The 20522-nt window shown below is 39.4% G+C and overlaps 1 protein-coding gene across 1 annotated transcript in view; it reads right to left on the minus strand.

The window, feature by feature from the left end:
* The window catches only part of IPO11 (importin 11), a 494099-nt gene that overhangs the window by 246997 nt on the left and 226580 nt on the right, over positions 1-20522 (minus strand). The window contains exons 23-24 of the mRNA XM_056541414.1: positions 8060-8139; positions 4997-5077 (exon numbers count right to left, since the gene is read on the minus strand). Of these exons, the coding sequence (XP_056397389.1) occupies positions 4997-5077; positions 8060-8139 (161 nt within the window). The remainder of the gene's footprint in view (positions 1-4996; positions 5078-8059; positions 8140-20522) is intronic.

Genomic DNA, 20522 nt, shown 5'->3' on the forward strand with positions numbered 1-20522 from the left:
TTTTCGAAAATTAAGTAATAGTTAACCATTTAAATAATTTCGGACATAGATCATGGGACTTCCATTTTCTAGCAATTAGTAATCTATAGTTATGTAGGACATGACAAATAGGAGTGTGAACTGCGACAGGAAAATCCTTAATGCCTATCATTAAAAGGGTCAATTTGATTGGAATGTCCTGGAGTGAAGGTGTGAGGGACTGTATAAGGATTAATAAATCGTGCCTAGGTTTGGTGAATTTTGGCCATTTCCAAAAAATATGGGAGAGAAAGAACCAGTCATGCCACAATTTATCCAACAAGTAGAGTCTTGATTATCATACATATTAGCCAGTCGTTTAGGAGTGTAATACCGTCTGTACCATATTTTTTCCAGCTGTTCCCCATGATTGGAACATTTTGAGAAATGTTTTCCGATGTGAAGGGCATTTTGCCATGTCGAGGGTGGGAATTGTTTACCCAGCTCATCTTCCCATTTCAACATGTATTTCATTTTTCTAATGTGTGTATCGTAATCAAAAAACGGGGTAGAGCATGCCTAGACCAGGTTTTTGTCTAGGTGTTGTCGTGAATATTAAATCTGATAAAGCAGATATTTATACTTCAATTTTTTAAGATGTAGATTAATTTTGTCATATGTCGCTAGTTCAGAATCTGGGAGATGAAATACGTGTTGTAGGTGTCCAGTGGAATTTTTTATTTTAGTTCTCTCCTCAACATGCCTAATAAAATATTAAAAACTTAACTTACCTGCCTCCGCTTCCTCGTAGCTCCAGTACCAGAGATCTGTGGCCGGTGACTCTGCTTTGCCCAGAGCAGCAGAGCGTAGGGCCTACAGCTGAGGAAATTGACAGTGTGGCTCACCAATCACTGGCTAAGGTCTCCAGGGAAGCCGACTGTCAACAGAGGCCGGCCAGAGACAGGGCAACTTGATAACTACCTTGAGGCTACAAGAGATTGGTGATTTAATGTTTTTATTAGACAGCCTGGGGGCAGTACGAGAATAAAAAATTCCACCGGATAACCCCTTCAGTAAAGATAATATTGTGCACAGAGCACCTATTATGGTAGAGCCCTACATGGGAAAGCTATTAGGTTTTTATTCATTTAATTTTCCCTGCAGTGGAGAGGTTGGGTAAAATTTTTCTATGTTGTACCACAGGTGATTACTGTTTTTTGGGGATTTGATCAGTTCAGTGGGAAGCAAAGTTTAGTTTGTCCATAGTGGAAATTTCCTTTACATTATAGTAACATTACAATTCACACCTGGCCTTAAAGGAAAAGTATCATGCAGAAAAACGTATCCCCTATCCGCAGGGTAAGGGATAAGTTTCAGATTGTGGGGGTCCGGCTGCTAGGATCCCCTGCGATGTCCTGTACGTAGCCCGGGCTCTCCTTTGCAACAAAGCATGTCAACCCCAGCACGAAGCGGCAGCCAAAACACTCCCTTCATATATCTCTCTGACATATCTCCATTAATGAAATTCTATACAAACAAGAGAAAAGCAGAGTTTCTCATGGGGTAGTATATCAAAAGTTTGAAGGTGTGCACCGGATGGTGAGGTATTTCACTCACCTTTAGCTGTTGTGTAATAGACACAACAACTTTTTGGCCTGTGCTGCATTATACGGTGCAGCCACCCGGTGCTCGGACAAGGGATGATACCCAGCCAAAGTTGCAGCCGTCAGAGAGGTACTCCGTGCATAGGAATAAAAAACTTCCAGACCTTTACTATGTGGGATATTGGAGTAAAGTGATTTTACATCTAAACTGGGCCATTTATAGTTGTGGTCACAGTTTTCGTTCTTCATTATCTCAATCAGGGATGGAGTGTCTTTTAGTTAGGACCTCCGTTTGGTAACATATTCCTATAAGATGACATCAATGTAGTGAGATAAATTGCTGGTGATAGAGTTTATGCCTGAAATTATCGGTTGTCTGGATGAGTTTATTGGGTCCATGTGGACTTTGGGATGGTGATAAAAAATAGCTATCTTCGGTTCTTTTATCGTGATGAAGTCTTTTTCTTTTTTGTAATGACACTTTTTCTGAAAGCTTGATCCACTAGGTCTTTACATGTTTCTTAAAACTTTTTTGTGGGGTCTTCTGAAAGGGGGGCATAGTAGTTGTGGTCTGATATGATTGGATAGGCTTCACAAATGTAGGTGGATCGATCTTGTATAACTATGCCGCCCCCCTTGTCGGCGTTGCAAATTATTATTTCCTTATTTTCTGATTGCAATTTTTTGTTTGTTATGTTTGTATGTGTTGTTTGTGTTAATATTCCGGAATTCTTCTGTCACTATGGAGAAAAAGGTATCTATAAATTGTCCCCTGTGGAACATGGGGTAGAAGGTTTACTTAGGACCTAGAACCATAGAGTGCTTGGTTGAGGATTTAGGATAGGTTCCAGGTCCGCAATTTGTATTTGTTCTGGTTTGTCTTTATTGTTTTTTTCCCATGATGCAAAAATGGGGTGCAAGTGTTAATTTTATGTAGGTGTTGAGGTCCACAAATAAATTGAATTTGTAATCTTGTCCATTGGGCAAAATGAGAGGCCCTTGTTTAGAACCTCTCTGTCTTGCTCGGATAAGACGTGGGCGGATAGATTGAAGATCTTCAGTGTAGATTTTTGTTCTTTTTTTTGGGATTGGGATTGTTGTTCTCTGTTCTTTTTTTTCCTTTTCCCTCAAAAACCTCTTTTGGTTCTTCTTCTGGGGCTTTCCTCTTTATTATCGCCGGGCTGTAGTATTGGGTTATTAGTGTGTTGAATGATTCTGTTCGGTTGTGTTCTGGTGAAACAGGGGTGAGTTGGGAGGGAAGCTCTAAAAAAGCCGGTGAACTCCTGGTGATACTTTCTGGTGTAGTGAGTGCTGTTGTCTGTTGATCCAAAGTGGGTTGTTTATCTCCATCATTATTTTTGACAGGTGTATTGTGTGATGTGAGGAGGGAGATATTCAGGATGTCAGAGGGTGATAAATGAAAGGGGATAACTTTATTGTTGCTGGATGGTATGTGTGTTATCAATCCCTGTTCCAGTCCCAGTTCTAGAGTCACCAAACACTGTAGGTGGTAATTCTAGTGATGATAGAGTTCTTGCAGAAGTAGTTTGAGGTTGATGTTGACCGGTGGTCGGTCTTCCTTTGGGGGGATATTCAGAGATTTGTGAGATCCTGTCATTTTTTACACAAACATGGGTACTCCTGTAATATGGGGGTGTTTGTCATAGATTCTCTCTGTGAAAGGGTGTTTCTGGTTGTTCGTTCTTTATGGTTATCTGGCATTGTAGCTGGGTTTTTGTGTTTATCAAAATCTAAAATATAGTCAATGATTTCAAAAAATCGAAAACATAGTCAACAAACACTGGAAACTCCCTCTTCTGAAGGAAATCTTATCAAAAAACAAGGGTTTTACATATAGGAGAGCAACAGCTATAAAAAATATGGTAGCTCCCAGCCGCCTTTGAAGGATTGAATCCAGTGGAAATACAAACTCAAAGACACCAGGATGTTTCATTTCTGACATATGAGCATACAAACTTTACTCCAATTTAAATAACGGAGCTACACAATTCAAAAGCAACCAAACAGGAGAAGGTTTCAAATAAAAAGCCAAAAACTGCAGTTCAACACTCATCATTTACCTTATTGAATGCAAGTGTAGACTACAATATATCGGACGCAAATCCCAAACACGCAGGAATAGAATGAGTCCTTTTGGATTTTCAAAATGAAATCTCTAGTTCCACATGGCCTGAATGAGGGTATTGAAAATATCTACTAATACATCTTCAACGCCCTTCCGCAAATCAACACATACCTGTACTATTCACAATCAAATTTCATCTCCATCACAAATTCCTGTTTTTATCTTTGTTTTTACCCTTTCTTTCTCCTTCACCCGGCATTATCATTCAATCTCATTTATCCCCAACTGTTACCAACATCTTTCCAACATCCAAATCACATATGGACAGTCATGTCTATCATTTGTTTTCTTCCATTCTCATGCCCATCATTACTTTCCATTCCCTCACTGGTCTCTCAGAATTATCATTATAATAATAAAAACCATTCAAATTTACATACAGTATAATTAGAATTAGCATTTTACTCCGTCCACCAAGATTCATTTATACACATTATGTGAGCTATATTACAGCTCATGTTAGTGGATCTGAACAGTCCACACTCATGCTGGTCCTCTCTCGGCATTGCTCGATACACTTGCCGAGTTATGCTCTTCCTTCAGAGCGAACACCGGCATGTCCACAGTTTACCCTCTATTCTTTGCTCACGCATGCGCAAACTCCAAACAGAGCGGAGCGATCTTCTAACTGATATACTGATAATGCAATAGTATCTGCATCTCTATACATAAACTCATGATTCCATATGCATACAAAGCACTCCCAAATCACAGGACCAGCAAACAATGATTCACATGCTGACATCGCGATTCACATGCAGACCAGCAGCCTGTCAGCGCGTCTGCATCACTGCATACCGCACACGCCAGCCACTTACTTATTCCATTCACTGTTTTATTAATCTGGAAAGTAACATCTATTGTACCCATAACATTTCCATATATGAATAATGCATTATAACACTATTTTATCTACTAAATCTGTTGAATATGTGACTTAATTTTAATGGCCCAAACTGGATCTCGTCATAATAGAAGGGACCAGTCCCCCTATAAATAGAGTGATCACACCACACCATGTATGCTTGCCTTGTTCACATTGAGAAAGGGGCTTATGTCCCAAAATGCGTCTGTTTTAAGGCTTTCTGAATAAACTCAAAGTGTTTTAGAGACAATTGAACCTCCTGCTGATATTTCTCGAAGAGGTCGCACCACAGGACCCATTTTAAAAAAAAAATCCTTTATTCACAGAGTACCTCTCTGACTTTATCTCCATTAATAAAAGTGCACAATGATACAGGTGATACAGGTAAGAATCACACGGCATTTGTCAAAAACATGACATTACCTTCAGTACTTGAACTTGACCTTCTACGGTTATATCTTTTAGGACTTCCAGGAAAGACTGGCAGAGACCAGCTCCATATATCTGCCAGTAAAGAAGAGCTTACTGTTATGATGTAACATAGTTAAGAACATGATGCATTCCTGTGATACAGCCCAGATGACAGATGAGGTTACAATAATGAATAACTTTAGAAAATCACTGCCTAGTACAGTGTTTCTTAACCAGTGTGCCTCCAGCTGTTGTGAAACTGCAACTCCCAGCATGCCCGGACAGCCGTTGGCTGTCCGGGCATGCTGGGAGTTGTAGTTTTGCAACAGCTGGAGGAACACACCGGTTGGGAAACACTGGACTAGGTAGTGAAACTGTTCACATATACATTAGTTTTATTTTGCTTTTATTTCCTAATCAGTTGTCTCATTTATTTCTGTTTTCAGAGCACATAAGGAGCAATAAACATAATGAGTGAAAATTAAGCAATTTAATTAAACTGCAATTATATTTTAATAGACTTTTTGAGTAAAAAGAGCCATTAAGGGAGTAACAATGTGGCAGCGCAAAACCATTTACTCTGTTAATTATTGGGTTCCCACAGTAAACACAGTCCTAACACTACATAAAGCATCTCTATATAAGTAGTTGTTTACATCAAATAAGTGTGAAAACGCAGTCAATTCCTATGTAGGGGATGGGAAGTGACAAGCCTCCATAGTGACTACTGTACATAAAGGCGACCGGGACGGTAATAGAATTAAGAAATAGGATATGGAGTAAACACATTAGTGAACAGTTCAACGAGTCTGCAGATTGTTATTTATTCAGGAGAGATACAACAATTATGTATAATTCAATTTACTGAAATTTTGATAGCAAAGTACGATCCCAGGACAAAACTCATCCAATAAAATGCAGATTTAAGTGATTAAAAACAAGCGTAGACTGGGGCTTGGTGCAGACATTTAGTAGTATGATTTACCAATTTAAAGCTACAGCTACAGTATAGGGGAAGATTTATCAAAACCTGTCCAGAGCCCAAGTTGACCTGTTGCCCATAGCAACCAATCAGATTGCTGCTTTCATTTTAAAAAGGGCCTCTGAAAAATGAAAGAAGCGATCTGATTGGTTGCTATGGGCAACTCAGCAACTTTTCCTCCGGGCAGGTTTTGATACATCTCCACCTTAGAGTCCCTTGTGGTTTTGTACCATGAAGCTTAAGTGTCTTCGTCTGCCCGCGATCTCCCGGCAGTACCCGCATTCTATGCGGGTGCTGAATCTCCAGTCTCGGAAACCTCCGTGTTTCCGGGACTGGGGACGTGACATCATGCCACACCCCCTCCATTCATGTCTATGGGAGGGGGCGTGACGGTGTCTCCACGGCTCACACACTGTGTACTCACAGCGTGTGAGAAAGGTTAGTGAATGGAGTTCGGGAGGAAATCGTCAACAGAGCTGCCGATAGCAGTGTTTTCGAAACAGGATGCCTCCAGCTGTTGCAAAACTACAACTCCTGACATGCGCCGACAACCGAAGGCTGTCCGGGTATGCCCGGAGTTGTAGCTTTGCAACAGCTGGAGACATACTATTTGAAAAACACTAATTTAGAGATTTATTTTACAACCACATGAACTTGTAGTCTGAAGATGACTCATTGACTTCTATGGGAGAGTTTTCTAGGCATCTGTGACCTGTGCAGAGAGGGGGAGGAGGGAAGTTGTGACCATCACCTATTTTAAATGTTGGATCCTGTGTTATCTATATACTGTGGTCACCTTTCACCAAACTCTGCTTGTGATAATATAGAGGATAATGCTAAAATGTGATCTCTACAGAACAGTGTGTCAACCCATTATTAGGCTTAGTGTTTAGAGAGAATACAGCTAACTAAAACAACAACCTACGAAAAATTCTTAAAAGAAACTTTATTTAAACAAGAAGTCATTTTCTTGCGGCACATGTCTTAAAATGGAAAACTTCTTTAGGGTCTATTCACATGTACTGTATCCTGTGCATATTTGATGCGCATGATTTGAAGCGGCAGATTTTAAAGTAAACTAAATGACTGAACACAGCTTCAAATCTGCAGCTTTAAAACCTGTGCATCAAATATGCACAGGATACTATAAGTGTGAAAAGATCCAGGATACGTTCACAAATGAGCATTTTACTGCATATTGTCTGCAGACGATTTTGCTACCCATTGACTTCAATGGGCAGAAAAATCCGCTGCAGAAAATCTGCAGCAAAATTTGCATGAGTAAACATACCGTAAAATGAAAGATTATGTTGTGCTACCTCTGTTATTCATCCATTAATTAACAGTTTACTTGTGGACTTTCCCCAGTATAAGAATATGATGTCTTGATGTGTTGCTTTTTTGGGAACACATTCTAACACAATGCAGACAGTGAAAAGATAACAGAAACACACATTACGAACAAGGCTGGGGCCAGACAATGCTTCCAGATAACAGTGTGTAGCTCAGATTCATTGTAATGCATTCCCCGCTCAGATGTCAAATGAATCTCATTTATTACTTGTCATAGATTTTATACTTCAGTATGTATTTTCTGTAATGGCTTCTATTTCTTAAGACTACAAAGCAAAGTGCAAAGTAGCACAAAAACTAATGACAGCATTAAACACAGTTTCACATAGTGGGTCTGGTGCGGCAGGAGGAGAAATGGATACTTAAGAAACCCTTCGAATTCATGAGCAATATCTGACATAATAATTCTCCAGTATTCGGTGCCCCTTCTGGCACAGACATTGTTGCATAAATGTCAAATGACAAAACGTAAACGCCAATCAATCATTGTAAAACAGCAAGAAGTGTAATGTTGTTGGTAAGTAATTTAAAAATTATAAGGAAACCATGTTTACAGCGTTCACCTGTGGCCTCTATTTTATTCTCCAAGATTCCCGTGTCATTTTTATAGGTTTTCAACTTGTCTCTCAACAACAGTATGAAGGTTCATGAAAAATGTTACCCTTACTGATCAGCAATATAGATTGTGCACAGAATAGGCAAACACACCAGGTTACAGGGCATTTGAGATAGAAACATACCTGCAGAAATTCAGAGGAAATAAAGTAAACGTAGGCATTGATGATCTTGAAGCAAATGCGGAGGTTTTCTGAACTTAACTCTACAAGAAGAACATATTATATTACAAGAAATGCAGTCGCATGAAATAGAATAAATAAACTATCTACGTAAAAAATAATATAAAACTACCACGTTCTAAAATAAAATAAAAAAATCCATGTAAAAAACAAAAACAAAAAAACTTGGCCTTATTACATTTTGGGGTATAGGGGTGTGGATAACCCCTCATGTGAAAAAAAGAGGCATCTCTGTAGGGCGCATGAGCAAAAAGCTGGGTACATTTTCTTGCATTTAAAGCCCATAACAGATCCTTCTGTGGCACACTACACTATGGCCCAACATGCCATAGAAGTATGTACACCAACAGGGACTCCTGTCTGTTGACATGCTCCCTGCTCCTGTACAGAAATGATCAGAGATGTATAGACTGTATGCACTGCCAATCAACTGTACAGCATAGGCTGGGTACAAGAGAAATCGGCCCAGCGAATGTAAAGTAAGCAACCATGCATAGTGCTATATGCATTCCTATAAAAGATATGGAAGATACACATGAAATCTGTCTGTGTGTCTTTATGCCCAAAAAACCTGGTAATCCCTGCCCTCCCACTTATTTATATGCAAAGCAAGCAGGACTCCATTTACTGGAGATAGAGATACAGTGCCTGCCTGTATCTCTGATGGCACTGGCGCAGTAAGTCTGACAAGCTACCTTCAATTGCTCACAGTGCCTGTGCTGCTTTGAGACACTACGGAGCATGTGCAGGATTTCTACAGGGATTAGAGCTGTAAATTAACCCCTGCTTGTATATCAATAAACGGGAGGGCAGGGATCACAGCACAGAAGTGTTGTAGTCCTGGGGCACTGGAGACCCTAGGTCATGCCTCTCTGACACTTGAAAAGGAATTTAAAAAAAAGACATGTTACACATGTATCTTCTGTATCCTCTTATTGGAATGTATATTACAGTACCGGAAGTTTAACACAAATTTAGCAGGTAACAGATTGCTTTAAATTTCAGATTACACTAGAACACAGATATTGATGGAGTTTACAATTCTCTCCATTTTGATTACACTCTTGGCATCTCTGCACTTACTAACAATGAAAATCTGATCTGGCTTAATACACTTGGACTAAGCAAGGCAATATCTTCCACCATCACACAAGTCTGATACATTTTGTAGATGTTTGACGACCATAATGATCAACGTTTCTAATACTTGTCCAATATGATTCCATAGGCTTACAGCTAGGCTCTAGTATATGAGTATTACAACTCGGGAAGACCTCTGCATTGTATGAAAGGTTTATCTTGAGGTGTACATTTCATTTTTTTTTTTTTTATTATTATAAAACAGAATCCAACAGAAGCAACCAATATTGAATGACATATTACAAATGAACTGTTTAACAGAAGCACTACTTCGGGAGAATATGTGATATGCTGCTATACAGTGGCATCAGATAGAAGCACAAGGATTTGCAACACTGAACGGAACCGTATACCTGTGTACATGTGTCTGTGATGTGCACATGAGATATTAAAGGGGTACTCCTTTGGAAAACATTTTTTTAAATCAACTGGTACCAGAAAGTTAAAAAATATTTGTAAATTACTTCTATAAAAAAATCATAATCCTTTCAGTACTTATCAGCTGCTGTATAATACAGATAAAGTTCTTCCCTTTTAGAATTTATTTTCTGTCTGAACAAGGTGCTCTCTGCTGAAACCTCTGTTTATGTCAGGAACTGTCCAGAGTGGGAGAGGTTTGCTATGGGGAATTGTTCCTGCTCTGGACAGTTCCTGACATGGACAGAGGTGCCAGCAGAGAGCACTGTGATCAGACAGAAAAGAAATTCAAGAAGAAATGAACTTCTGATAAGTAATGGAAGGATTAACATTTTTAAATAGAAGTAATTTACAAATCTGTTTAACTTTCTGGCACCAGTTGATTAAAAAAAATGTTTTCCATTGGAGTACCCCTTTAAAGGGTCAAACAATCAATGCTTTAAAATTGGGATAGTGAACAGGTAAGTGACAAGATTGAATTGATTGGTAAGAAGTCAAGACAGATGTTTTAATAGCTGCATTAGAAAGACTTTTCAATATAAGCAAGTCCTAGGAAACAAAAGATGTACACCTGAAATGAATTACATTTATAATTCAACAGAGCAATAGCTGGCAATACTAAAAGGCTATAGAAAAGGCAAAACTATACAGATAAAGAACATAAAACACAAAAAAATAATACAGCCGGGCTGACTCACCCTCTCCACTAATGGGGGACTAGCTGCTACTTCTAGAGTCAAGCTTTTCATTCTCTAACACTTAAGATCTATATTACGTATTCATATGCCCCTATATTGGTGTCCACATTAATCAAACTCTCTTACTAAATATAGAAAAAGCCTGTTTGGGGTATCCCTGTGTCAGCTAACAGAATCAACAGCAAATATCAAGAATCAATGGACATTGCCTTTTCATCATGCCTTGCTGCTGTAGGGCTCAGAAGAATTCAATCGTTCTAGTAACACTTTATTGTATGCTATATTACTGATTGCCATAAACAATATATTTTCCATGCTTTGATTATACAATGAATGACAGGGCTGCAAGTGGATACACTAATGATTAAAAGGTTCCATGGAATAGAGAAAGCGCCACCAGTGCATTGTACGGCTTTAACAAATACGATAAATATCTTTAATCTATACCCGACAGTGGAAAGCTATAGTTCAACATCCAGAAACCACTGTATGAAACTATATTTTAACCAGTTATTATGAAGTCAGCCCTAGAAAAGCACTGGGTATGGCTGACCCACTTGTACACCAGCAAAGAGTAGCAACATTGTGTAAAATCTTTGCGCATACATTTGTTTTTGTAAAGTGGGAATTTGCACATCATTTTGCACAAACAAAGGGCTTACGCTAAAATTTTCCACAATTTTGCAGCTCTCTGCTGGTGCAGGGCATGATAAATTTCCACCAAAATATTAACTCATCGGGATGGTGGGGGCAGGGTCCTCTTTAATGGGCTGAGCAAGCATGGGCAGCGATTTCCTCTACTTTGTACAGATCCTTATCTCTGACATCATCTACATGGAGGGGAAGGAGGAGTGCAGTGCATATGCACTGCACTCCTCCTTCCCCTCCATGTAGATGATGTCAGAGATAATGATCTGTACAAGGAGGAAGTATGGCATCTTCCATGGGTAAAATATGACCTCTTTAAAAATATTCTCAGTACCTTTTTCGGAAAGCACATATCTGTTCCGTAAGTCATAATTTGTTTCCTGTTAATGATTGTGGCTGTCAATCAAACCCAACTCATTCACTGCTTTAGTCTAGATAGTGCTTGAGTCTGATGGAGTGGCCACCGGTGGGTCAAGAGCACTGCCATGCACTTCACAGTCTTATAACTCGCAATTGGAGCAGGTCTGAGGACTGAATTAAAAAATGTTTACATGTCAAAAGTTTTTTAAATAAAATAATTGCTTTAAGCAGAAAGGCCTCCTCTGTGATGGGCTCCAGCATGGGCCACTGAAACAGATAGAAGTTTCTGAATTATCTGGCTTGTAATGACTATTATTAAAATGTGGAATGTTGCCGAAGTCCAAATTATAGACCAACACAATCTAAATGAACTAATAATACAACAGTTTGAGCAAACATCCACAGATCAGGGAGAAGAGGTAAGTTAACTCTTGCACTTGAAAACATGTAAATCCCCCTTAAGCAGAAATCACCCCTACTAAACGTTACCTGTAGCTGAAAGATTTGCACAACCAATTCACAAGAGTCTAAAAGTTTTTCCTGCAACTGTTTAAAGGATGTCAACTCAAGGACAAAAGTTATTTTTTTCTTCTTATTTTAAGGGGAAACGCTATGTAAAGCGGTAATTCAGCCTTTGGATCTCTACAGCGTTGAACCACAAATTGTTCTAGACTATCTCAAGCAGGCTTTTACATCCTGCACCCTTCATCAGTAAGGCAGTAATAGCAAAGTCATATTTCAAGCAAAGAAAAAGGAGGGGAAAAAAAATGAATAATTTGCACAACACAGAATTTTAATTGAGAGATAATTACTCATTTGAAATGGTGTCAGCTTCCAAGATAATCTCCATATTACTGCAAGGTTCCCCAGCTATTACTGCTGCTTTACGTTATACAAAGGAAATTGATGCTATCGGGAAAAAGGATTCTTTACTTTTAAAATGAGTTTTACCTTAGAAGCTGTCAATCACATGGTGCAGGTAATATGAAGCCAATTTTACAGAAAGCTTGCCTATAATTATTTCTTTCCAGCTTGGTCTTTCATGAATACCCTCCATCATTACTGACATAATCTAAACAAGATAGCGGTAAAAACCATGTAATTAACAATGGTGATAACAGCTAAAACAATACAGACGGTGTTTCCTATGTAACAACGGAGATTGGAAGTAATCAAACTTAGATGACATTGGTCTTCTATTCTGTGGCAGTTTAATAGGACATTTTACTAAAGTAAACAACTTGCAATGTCAAGCAAAGGAACATCTTGGTAGTTAAACCAGGGCTGTGGAGTCGGTAGATAAATGTTCCGACTCCGACATTTTTTGTACTTTCGACTCCGACTCCCCGTCTCCTTTGTATTAATATGCAAATGTTTTAAAGTTTAAGCTAACAATCGGTGTTTACAAGTTTTTATAGCCATAGCTGAATGGCAGCAGTTTTTCCAATGTTTACAGCTTCAGTCTTGAACTATTGACCCTCCATTCTCTTCACTTATACAAGTGTCTCTAGTCCTGCAAAAAACATATTTACTTAATCCCTTATCAGTGAGAGGCTAGGTTACCCATGGGTTCCCTGTAACAGCAGAACGCAACACTATGGAAAGTATAAGTACTGCCGCTCCTATTTGTGTGTTGAGTGCCATATAGTGAAGCACATGGAAAGCATGCTTCTTCACGGTCACTTAACGTGTTCATTTTGCGGTTACGTGAGGCACTGCATGCATTGGTCTTTATTCTCACAGTAGAGAAGTCATTAATTATAACTTTTTGTGAATTGGGACATTTAAACTTGCTTTTTTTTCCATTCTAATCTAAATTAAGTAGGAGTCGGAGTCTGTGCATTGTTTGCCGACTCCGACTCCAGGTAACCAAAATTTCGTCCAACTCCGATTCCTCGACTCCACAGCACTGAGTTAAACTGTGGTATTTAACCCAGTGTGTGCATGAGGTTCCTTGGACCCATAAAACGAAAAAAAATTTGAGGGCCAAACTACCATCTGCACAGGGCCACGTAAAACCTGAATGCCACCCTCCCATTGGAAGTAGAGTTAAAAACCAACTCAATATTCTCAATAATCAATGTACTCTTAAAAATCTGTTGATTTTAAATTATTTGCAAATGATACATTTAAAAATATCATACTAAAAGTAAAATCAGTTCTGTTAATTTTTAAAGGCCAAGCCACTATGGATTCAACGCACCTCTGTTAAAGGACTACTGTAGTGGTACACTTTTATATATGCCTGTGCCCAGGCCTCAAAAATAAACAAAATAAACTTATACATACCTTCCTATGAGCCCCCGTTGGTCCGGCACAGGCCTCTCGGTCCAGCAGCGCTGACGTCATTCCACTTCCTGGGGACGGGGACGCCGCAGAGCAGTCGGCGTATCACCGGCCGTAGTGATGTCCCGCCCCGGCTGGTGATAGGCTGAGCCCACTGTCATGTAAGGAGCTCTGGCTGGCTTCTTACATGACAGTGGGATCAGCCTATCACCAGCCGAGGCGGGACATCGATACGGCCGGTGATACGCCGACGGCTCTGCGGCAGTTCCATGATGGGAGTAGAAGTACCTGTACTAATAGAAAGATAGCCCCTGGTGTGACTACTGACACCCGCTGCGATCGTCCATAATATGGCAGAGATGCGGAGCGGCTCTATACAGCGCTCGCATCTCTGCACTGAATAGAACATAGAATAGAGTCCTTAACTGCAAGTACTACTACTCCCAACATGGAGCACACTCTGCTCCATCCTGGTAGCTGTAGTACCTGCATTAATAGACAGATCGCAGCGAGTGTAACTTCTGACACCTGTTGCGATCTGTCTATTAATGCAGGTACTACAACTCCTAGCATTGAGCAGAGTGTGCTCCGTGTTGGGAGTAGTAGTACTCGCAGTTAAGGACAGATCACAACGGGTATCACTACTGACACCCACTGTGATCCTCCTGCATAATGTATAGATGCGGCAGCTGCTCTTCTCTGGTCCCCTGCACTGCTGTATATTTACAACTATTCATATTTCCCACAGAGAGTTGTGATTGGCTGGAACCATCTGGCCAATCACAGACGGGAAATATGAATAGGTGTATATATACGTCAATGCAGGGGACAATAGAAGAGCGTCCGTCCGCATCTATAAATTATACAGAAGGATCGCAATGGACCTGGGGTGATCTGTCAATTAGTACAGGTACTACTACTCCCATCATGGAACAGTGTGTTCCATGCTGGGAGTAGTAGTACCACCTAAAAAATGTTGGGGAAAAAAGTGAAAAACACACACACACACACTACATTTTTATTATTGTCGGCCGGCCCACATTGATCCCGGTTTAAAAATTAATAAAAATTTTGTTATAAAAAAGATACATTTCGTAAAAAAAAAAATTATAATTTATTTTTTAATGGTACCCTACGAAATTTTAATAATAAAAGTATCTCCATCACTTTTTTGGATCGCTAAAGACCAAAAAAGAATAAAAACCAATGGCAAAAACGCTAAAACCAACATGGCATTTTTGCTCTCCCATAGACTTCTATGGGAGGAAAATGCCACGAGTTCTGTGCGAAAAACGCCAAACTAGGTTTTGTTGGGCGTTTTGAAAAACCAGCCTTTGAGCCCCAAATTGCTGAAAAAACGCCAAAAGGATAAAAAAAAAAAAAAAAACGGCAAGTTGATCTGGCATTTAGCAGTTTACTATTGCCTTGCAGCTAACATCTGCATGCAGCGTTTTTTCACTGAAAAAACGCCGTGCAGGAAAATTGCCATTTTTTACTGCGTTTTTGCAAAAAAAAATCCTCAGTGGAATTCCAGCCTTATGCAACCATGTTAAAATGTGTTATTTATTTACAAATGTTTTCCCACCTCAAAGATGTCAATTAGTTTTGCAATTGAATTATTAATGATATCGGTCACATTAGGGGTGGGAAACATTCTGATACGATTTGTCTCATTCTGTAACAAGAACCCGGAATTTTAACAGGGGTGTGTATACATTTACTGTATCTAGAAATTGATCTCTATTTCTAAACATAAGTAATGCTACAAACAAGAAACACGTAGGTGCACTCACCGCAAGGCAGAGACGGTCAGGTCAAGGAGTCCGGTGACGGGTAGCCGGGTCACAGGCCGGAGGAAGCACGCACTTATGTGCGAAACTGCCGGCGTAGCCTCCGAGCGCCACACTTTACCAGCGCCTATGCCGTGGCCCGGCTACCCGTCACCGGACTCCTGGACCTGACCGTCTCTGCCTTGTGGTGAGTGCACCTACGTGTTTCTTGTTTGTCCCACTTTGATTCTTCATATCTGTGTACGTGCACCCTGCAGGAGACTTTGACCGGAGGTCACCAAGAACCTTGCTGCGCATATTTATAGGTGATATAGCCCCTTGTGTGCTCTCCCCACTTTCTCGTATAAGTAATGCTACCTCTTAGTCATAAAGAACTCAGTATGGTGATTTTCATAATTTATATTCTTGGTTTTAGTTTAACATTACTTCCACATTAATGACTTTTTTTTATTTTTTTCATTTTGCGGATTTTTCCAAGGGACTTCAGCATGTATTATACAATATGTGCAGCTTGAACCTAAAAATGGAAATAGCATACTGAAGGAAACTTCTGTAGATGCTTGCTACTCCCTTAAGGGCTCATCAATGCTACTTCAATGACTAAGCACTCGAGTGCTAGAGGCAGGTTGCAGACCAGATACCATAAAGATATGGTGAGTAAAACACTGAACCGTGTAAAGAACAGTGCTGAATAAATATTACATTACTTGCTCATGTGTCCCATACAGCAAAGCTCTGGTGTCTGCATCCAAATGCCGATCAAACCATGGAAGGAAAAACTAAAATAACTTTACTTCTAGAAGAATGAGAAAAACAAACGGAGCAAAAACAATGACAACAAAAACACATTGTGACATTTAGTAAGTAAAGGAACTGGCATAAAATTGCTGTGAAAGCTAACAGAGGTGTCAGTTTTAAAACGAATACCTCCAGGAGGGGTATGCAAAAACAAAAACCAGGCATACACATTATTTTATTTTTATTCACACTGAACAGCGTGAACAATGCCTCAATGTATCCTAGGTCACACATAAGTGGGGGTGAGGATTTATCATTGTACATACACTGGGTTTGTTGTGTATGTTGGGTGCATATTTTGGCGCAGTTCAGTGTTTGCGCCTTTTTTTTCTTTTAGTTTTTGAAAACTCATCTGCAGAAGAGCACATTGTTACTTTTTCTCAGTAGTTATGAATTTTTGCACAAAAAGGCACAAATCAGTATTATTAGGCGCTAATCTACACCATCATTGGGTCGACTTTGAAAAAGTACACACAATTCTCCCCCCCCCCCAAAAAAAAATCACTTCAGCCAAACCAACATTGATAAAAGCCCCCAGTATGTTTAGTGTGTGCATATTTCTAAACATTTAAAAGGTGTTTGTCCACTATGATATCCCCTTTTACTATGACAAATTAGAATATATACATCATGAAATGGGGGAGGGGATCCCTGTTAGGGAATACAGCGGTTATAAAGTGGGGGTCTTCCTCCAGACCCGCTAAGTAAGAACAGCTCCAGTCCTTTGCCTGCCCATGTATTTCGCCTGTCCATGAATTAGCCATTCCGTTTTTAAGTGGAACATATTTCACATCAAAAGTAACAAAGTAAAAAGATGACAAAAACAAATTTAAAAAATGCAAATATTGGCCCACTTTACTAACGCTGCAATCCCGTCATTGTTCAGGACACGCAATCTTACAAAAACACTCCTTATGACTTGGATGCCGTGGAACAAATGTTATGATTACTGACAACTGATATATTAGAAAATTAATGGCTTGACTGATTTGGCTAATTCTACAGGATTTTTTTTGCAGCTGCCTTGGCAAGCTGTGTTGTTCTCTTATAGCTGTTTTACAAGAAAACATTCATTAATAACTGGAAGAGAAAAATAAGGCATTAGCTCTTCTCAGCAAGGCTGGCAATTCATTTTTTTTTACTTGAAATGCCGTCTTGGCACATTTGTATTGCAGATGTGTTGTGCCAGTCAAAGCCTGGCATGCGATTAAGTTAGGTGAAGTTGTTGAAAAAATTAGGACACAAGAAATTAATAAATTGAAAGAAAGGTACACACAGAAGGTAACTCACTTAGAATGCAAACCTTTCTAGTGATGTCAGGAGATTCTGCAGAAGAGACGGGGCTGTTACTGAGACAGCAATCGGACAGCAAATCTGTATGGAGACAATATGGCATGGGCTCTGGAACCAATTCCATTCCATATGTGGCAGCTTTGTTATATAGCTAACACTTTTTTGTGCTTAAAAAAGCTCAAGAGCACATTTTCCCCCATCTTATAAACAGACTTATTGCCTCACTCAACCGGATTTTAAAAGGCTGTTTATGGGTGCTATGGGGAGTCCAATTTTGAAACAAATCAGCTGTGCTGCCTTGTGGATACATGGTGAGAATACAACTTATTTAATTAAAAATTTTCCCCACATTTAGCTGGATATCTCCTTTAAAGAAATTTATAATTGTTAACTATCTTAATTTACTCTATGGTAGTAAAAGCAGTTAGTAAAGGTAGTTGTTATTGCAAAAACTTTACTGGTACAAATGTATCTTCAGGCATGAGGGTGGATTAGAAGATCACGGAGGGATCAGATTACAGCTGCTGCCCATGGAAGTCTATGGAGAGAGGAAGGGGGAGGACTGGACAAATAAAATGAGCTAAAGACGGACACAGATGATGCTGTTACTCCTTTTAAGTAATCTAACCCTTTAAGGGTGGTAGGATTAGGTAGATGACTTATAAAGAGCACCAGAAGCATCTCTGTGTCTATCTGTCTTTATCTCACTTCATTTGAGTGCTCTTCAGGTTACTCTTACATTTGAGAGGGAAACAAAGTAGAGATCCTGCTCTGCTTGTGCATGGAAGACATCATAACAGAGAGGCCGGGTTCACATATGTCCAGCTCAGCCTAAACTCACCAGAACTGATGCCAAAACTGATAACAGTAAATCAGGTGGCATCAGTTGTTTAGGATCCAGCATTTCTTATTGTGCATGCTGGACAGGGGAGAACAACAAGATGCATTCCCCTTTCCGGTGCCCATGAGATGCTAAATGAATGTGAACGGTCCCATTCAAATCAATGGGATCAGCGCCGGACCCCAAATTTATGTAAAGGGAGTCTCTGTTAATTTTAAAGCAGAGTTCAAGAAAATCAGACGATTAGTAAAGGAGCTTAAAGAGGGAGGGAGAAAAAAAACTGCTGAAAATGCAGAATATATATTAATTCGTACACACGTTATTATTTATAGTGTACAAGTATGGCAACTTGTCTAAAATGCCTCCTGAAACAACAGGCAAACTAAAAAATCTTTAACTAAAAAGCCAAATAAAACAAGTGAATACAACAATTTCATGAGAATAAACCCAAGTCATAATGTCATACAATATAAATGTCAGTGATCCCTTCTCTTTTCACCATAAGTCCCCCTCCAACTAGTTATTTATCTCTTGCATATTATTCTGACATTCCTCATCTATATTACATGGCTTGGGGAGACATGATGTCAGTAGGCTCATATAAGTGAATGAAGGGTCATGTTTTCCATAAAATACTACAGCCAGTTAAGAGATATATAAATTACACGTACAGCCATCATCTGACATCTCACGTGGAACTCCGATACTTCTTGGATTCAACAGAATTCAATGTGTTCTGTAAATCCACTCCTGTTACTATCTCTCCTCAGGTAGATATGGAAGTATCTGCATGCATACAATGATGTATAATGATTATTTTAGACTTGATACAACAAACATTTTTTTATTATTTTTTATTATATGGTGCTGAGAAAAATTGAAAAAAAAAAAGCTAAAAAAATTAAAATTAACTCATGCTTCCTTCCTCTGCAGTTCTCATTTGCCTAAATCCTGTCCCCAAATCTTCTCTCTTCTTTCAAAAACAAGCACATAGAGCAGGGCCTGCCAGCTCAGCCAATTGCTGACCCCAGGGGTGTCCCATCCCAGCCAGTGATTGGCAGAGTCAACAGGTCCTGCACCCAGTGCTCGTCTTGGAAGCAGGAAGAAGAAAGAAGACCGGGGAACTGGACAGATGTGAACAGGAGTTGTGGGTGATCAGGGCTAGGTAAGCATGTTATTTTTTTTATATTTTCCCCCAACCCAATATTACTTTAAAAAAAAAAAAAAAAGCTGGAACACCCCTTCCCTTTTAAAGTCCACATGCCATATCAGAACTCCCTACAATAAAAAAAAATAACCATGAAATGCACTTTTTGTAAAGATGCTGCTACTGTTATATAATAGTATTGCTATGTTAATAGTAAGGTAGTAACATAGTTCATAAGGTAGAAAAAAAGACCAGAGTCCATCAAGTTCAAACAATATCCCTAATCAGTCCCTACTGAGTTGATCCAGAGGAAGGCAAAAAAAACCTCATCTTAGAGGTAAAAATTCCTTCCCGACTCCAAATATGGCAATCAGAATAAATCCCTGGATCAACCTTCTGTCCCTATAAATCTAATATCCATAACCTGTAATGTTATTACTCTCTAGAAATGCATTCAGGCCCCTTTTGAACTCTTACTGAGTTCACCATGACCACCTCCTCTGGCAGAGAATTTCACGGTCTCATTGCTCTTATAGTAAAGAACCCCTATCTCTGCTCGTGTAGAAACCTTCTTTCCTCTAGACGTAGAGGATGCCCCCTTGTTATAGATACAGTCCTGGGTATAAATAGATCATGGGAGAGATCTCTGTACTGTCCCCTGATATATTTATACATAGTTATTAGGTCGCCCCTAAGCCTTTTGTTTTCTAAACTAAATAACCCTAATACTGATAATATTTCTGGGTACTGTAGTCCTCCCATTCCCTGTATTACTCTGGTTGCCCCTCTTTGAACCCTCTCCAGACCCACTATATCTTTCTTGTACACTGGTGCCCAGTACTGTACACAGTATTCCATGTTTGGTCTGTACTTTGTCTGTGATTTGTACAGTGGTAGAATTATTTCCTTGTCATGGCCCCTATTGATGCACCCCATGTTTTAATCTGCCTGACACTGGTCACTACAGCTAAATTTACTATTAACTAAG

This window comes from Hyla sarda, chromosome 1 (genome assembly GCF_029499605.1).
Source record: "Hyla sarda isolate aHylSar1 chromosome 1, aHylSar1.hap1, whole genome shotgun sequence".
NCBI lineage: Eukaryota > Metazoa > Chordata > Amphibia > Anura > Hylidae > Hyla > Hyla sarda.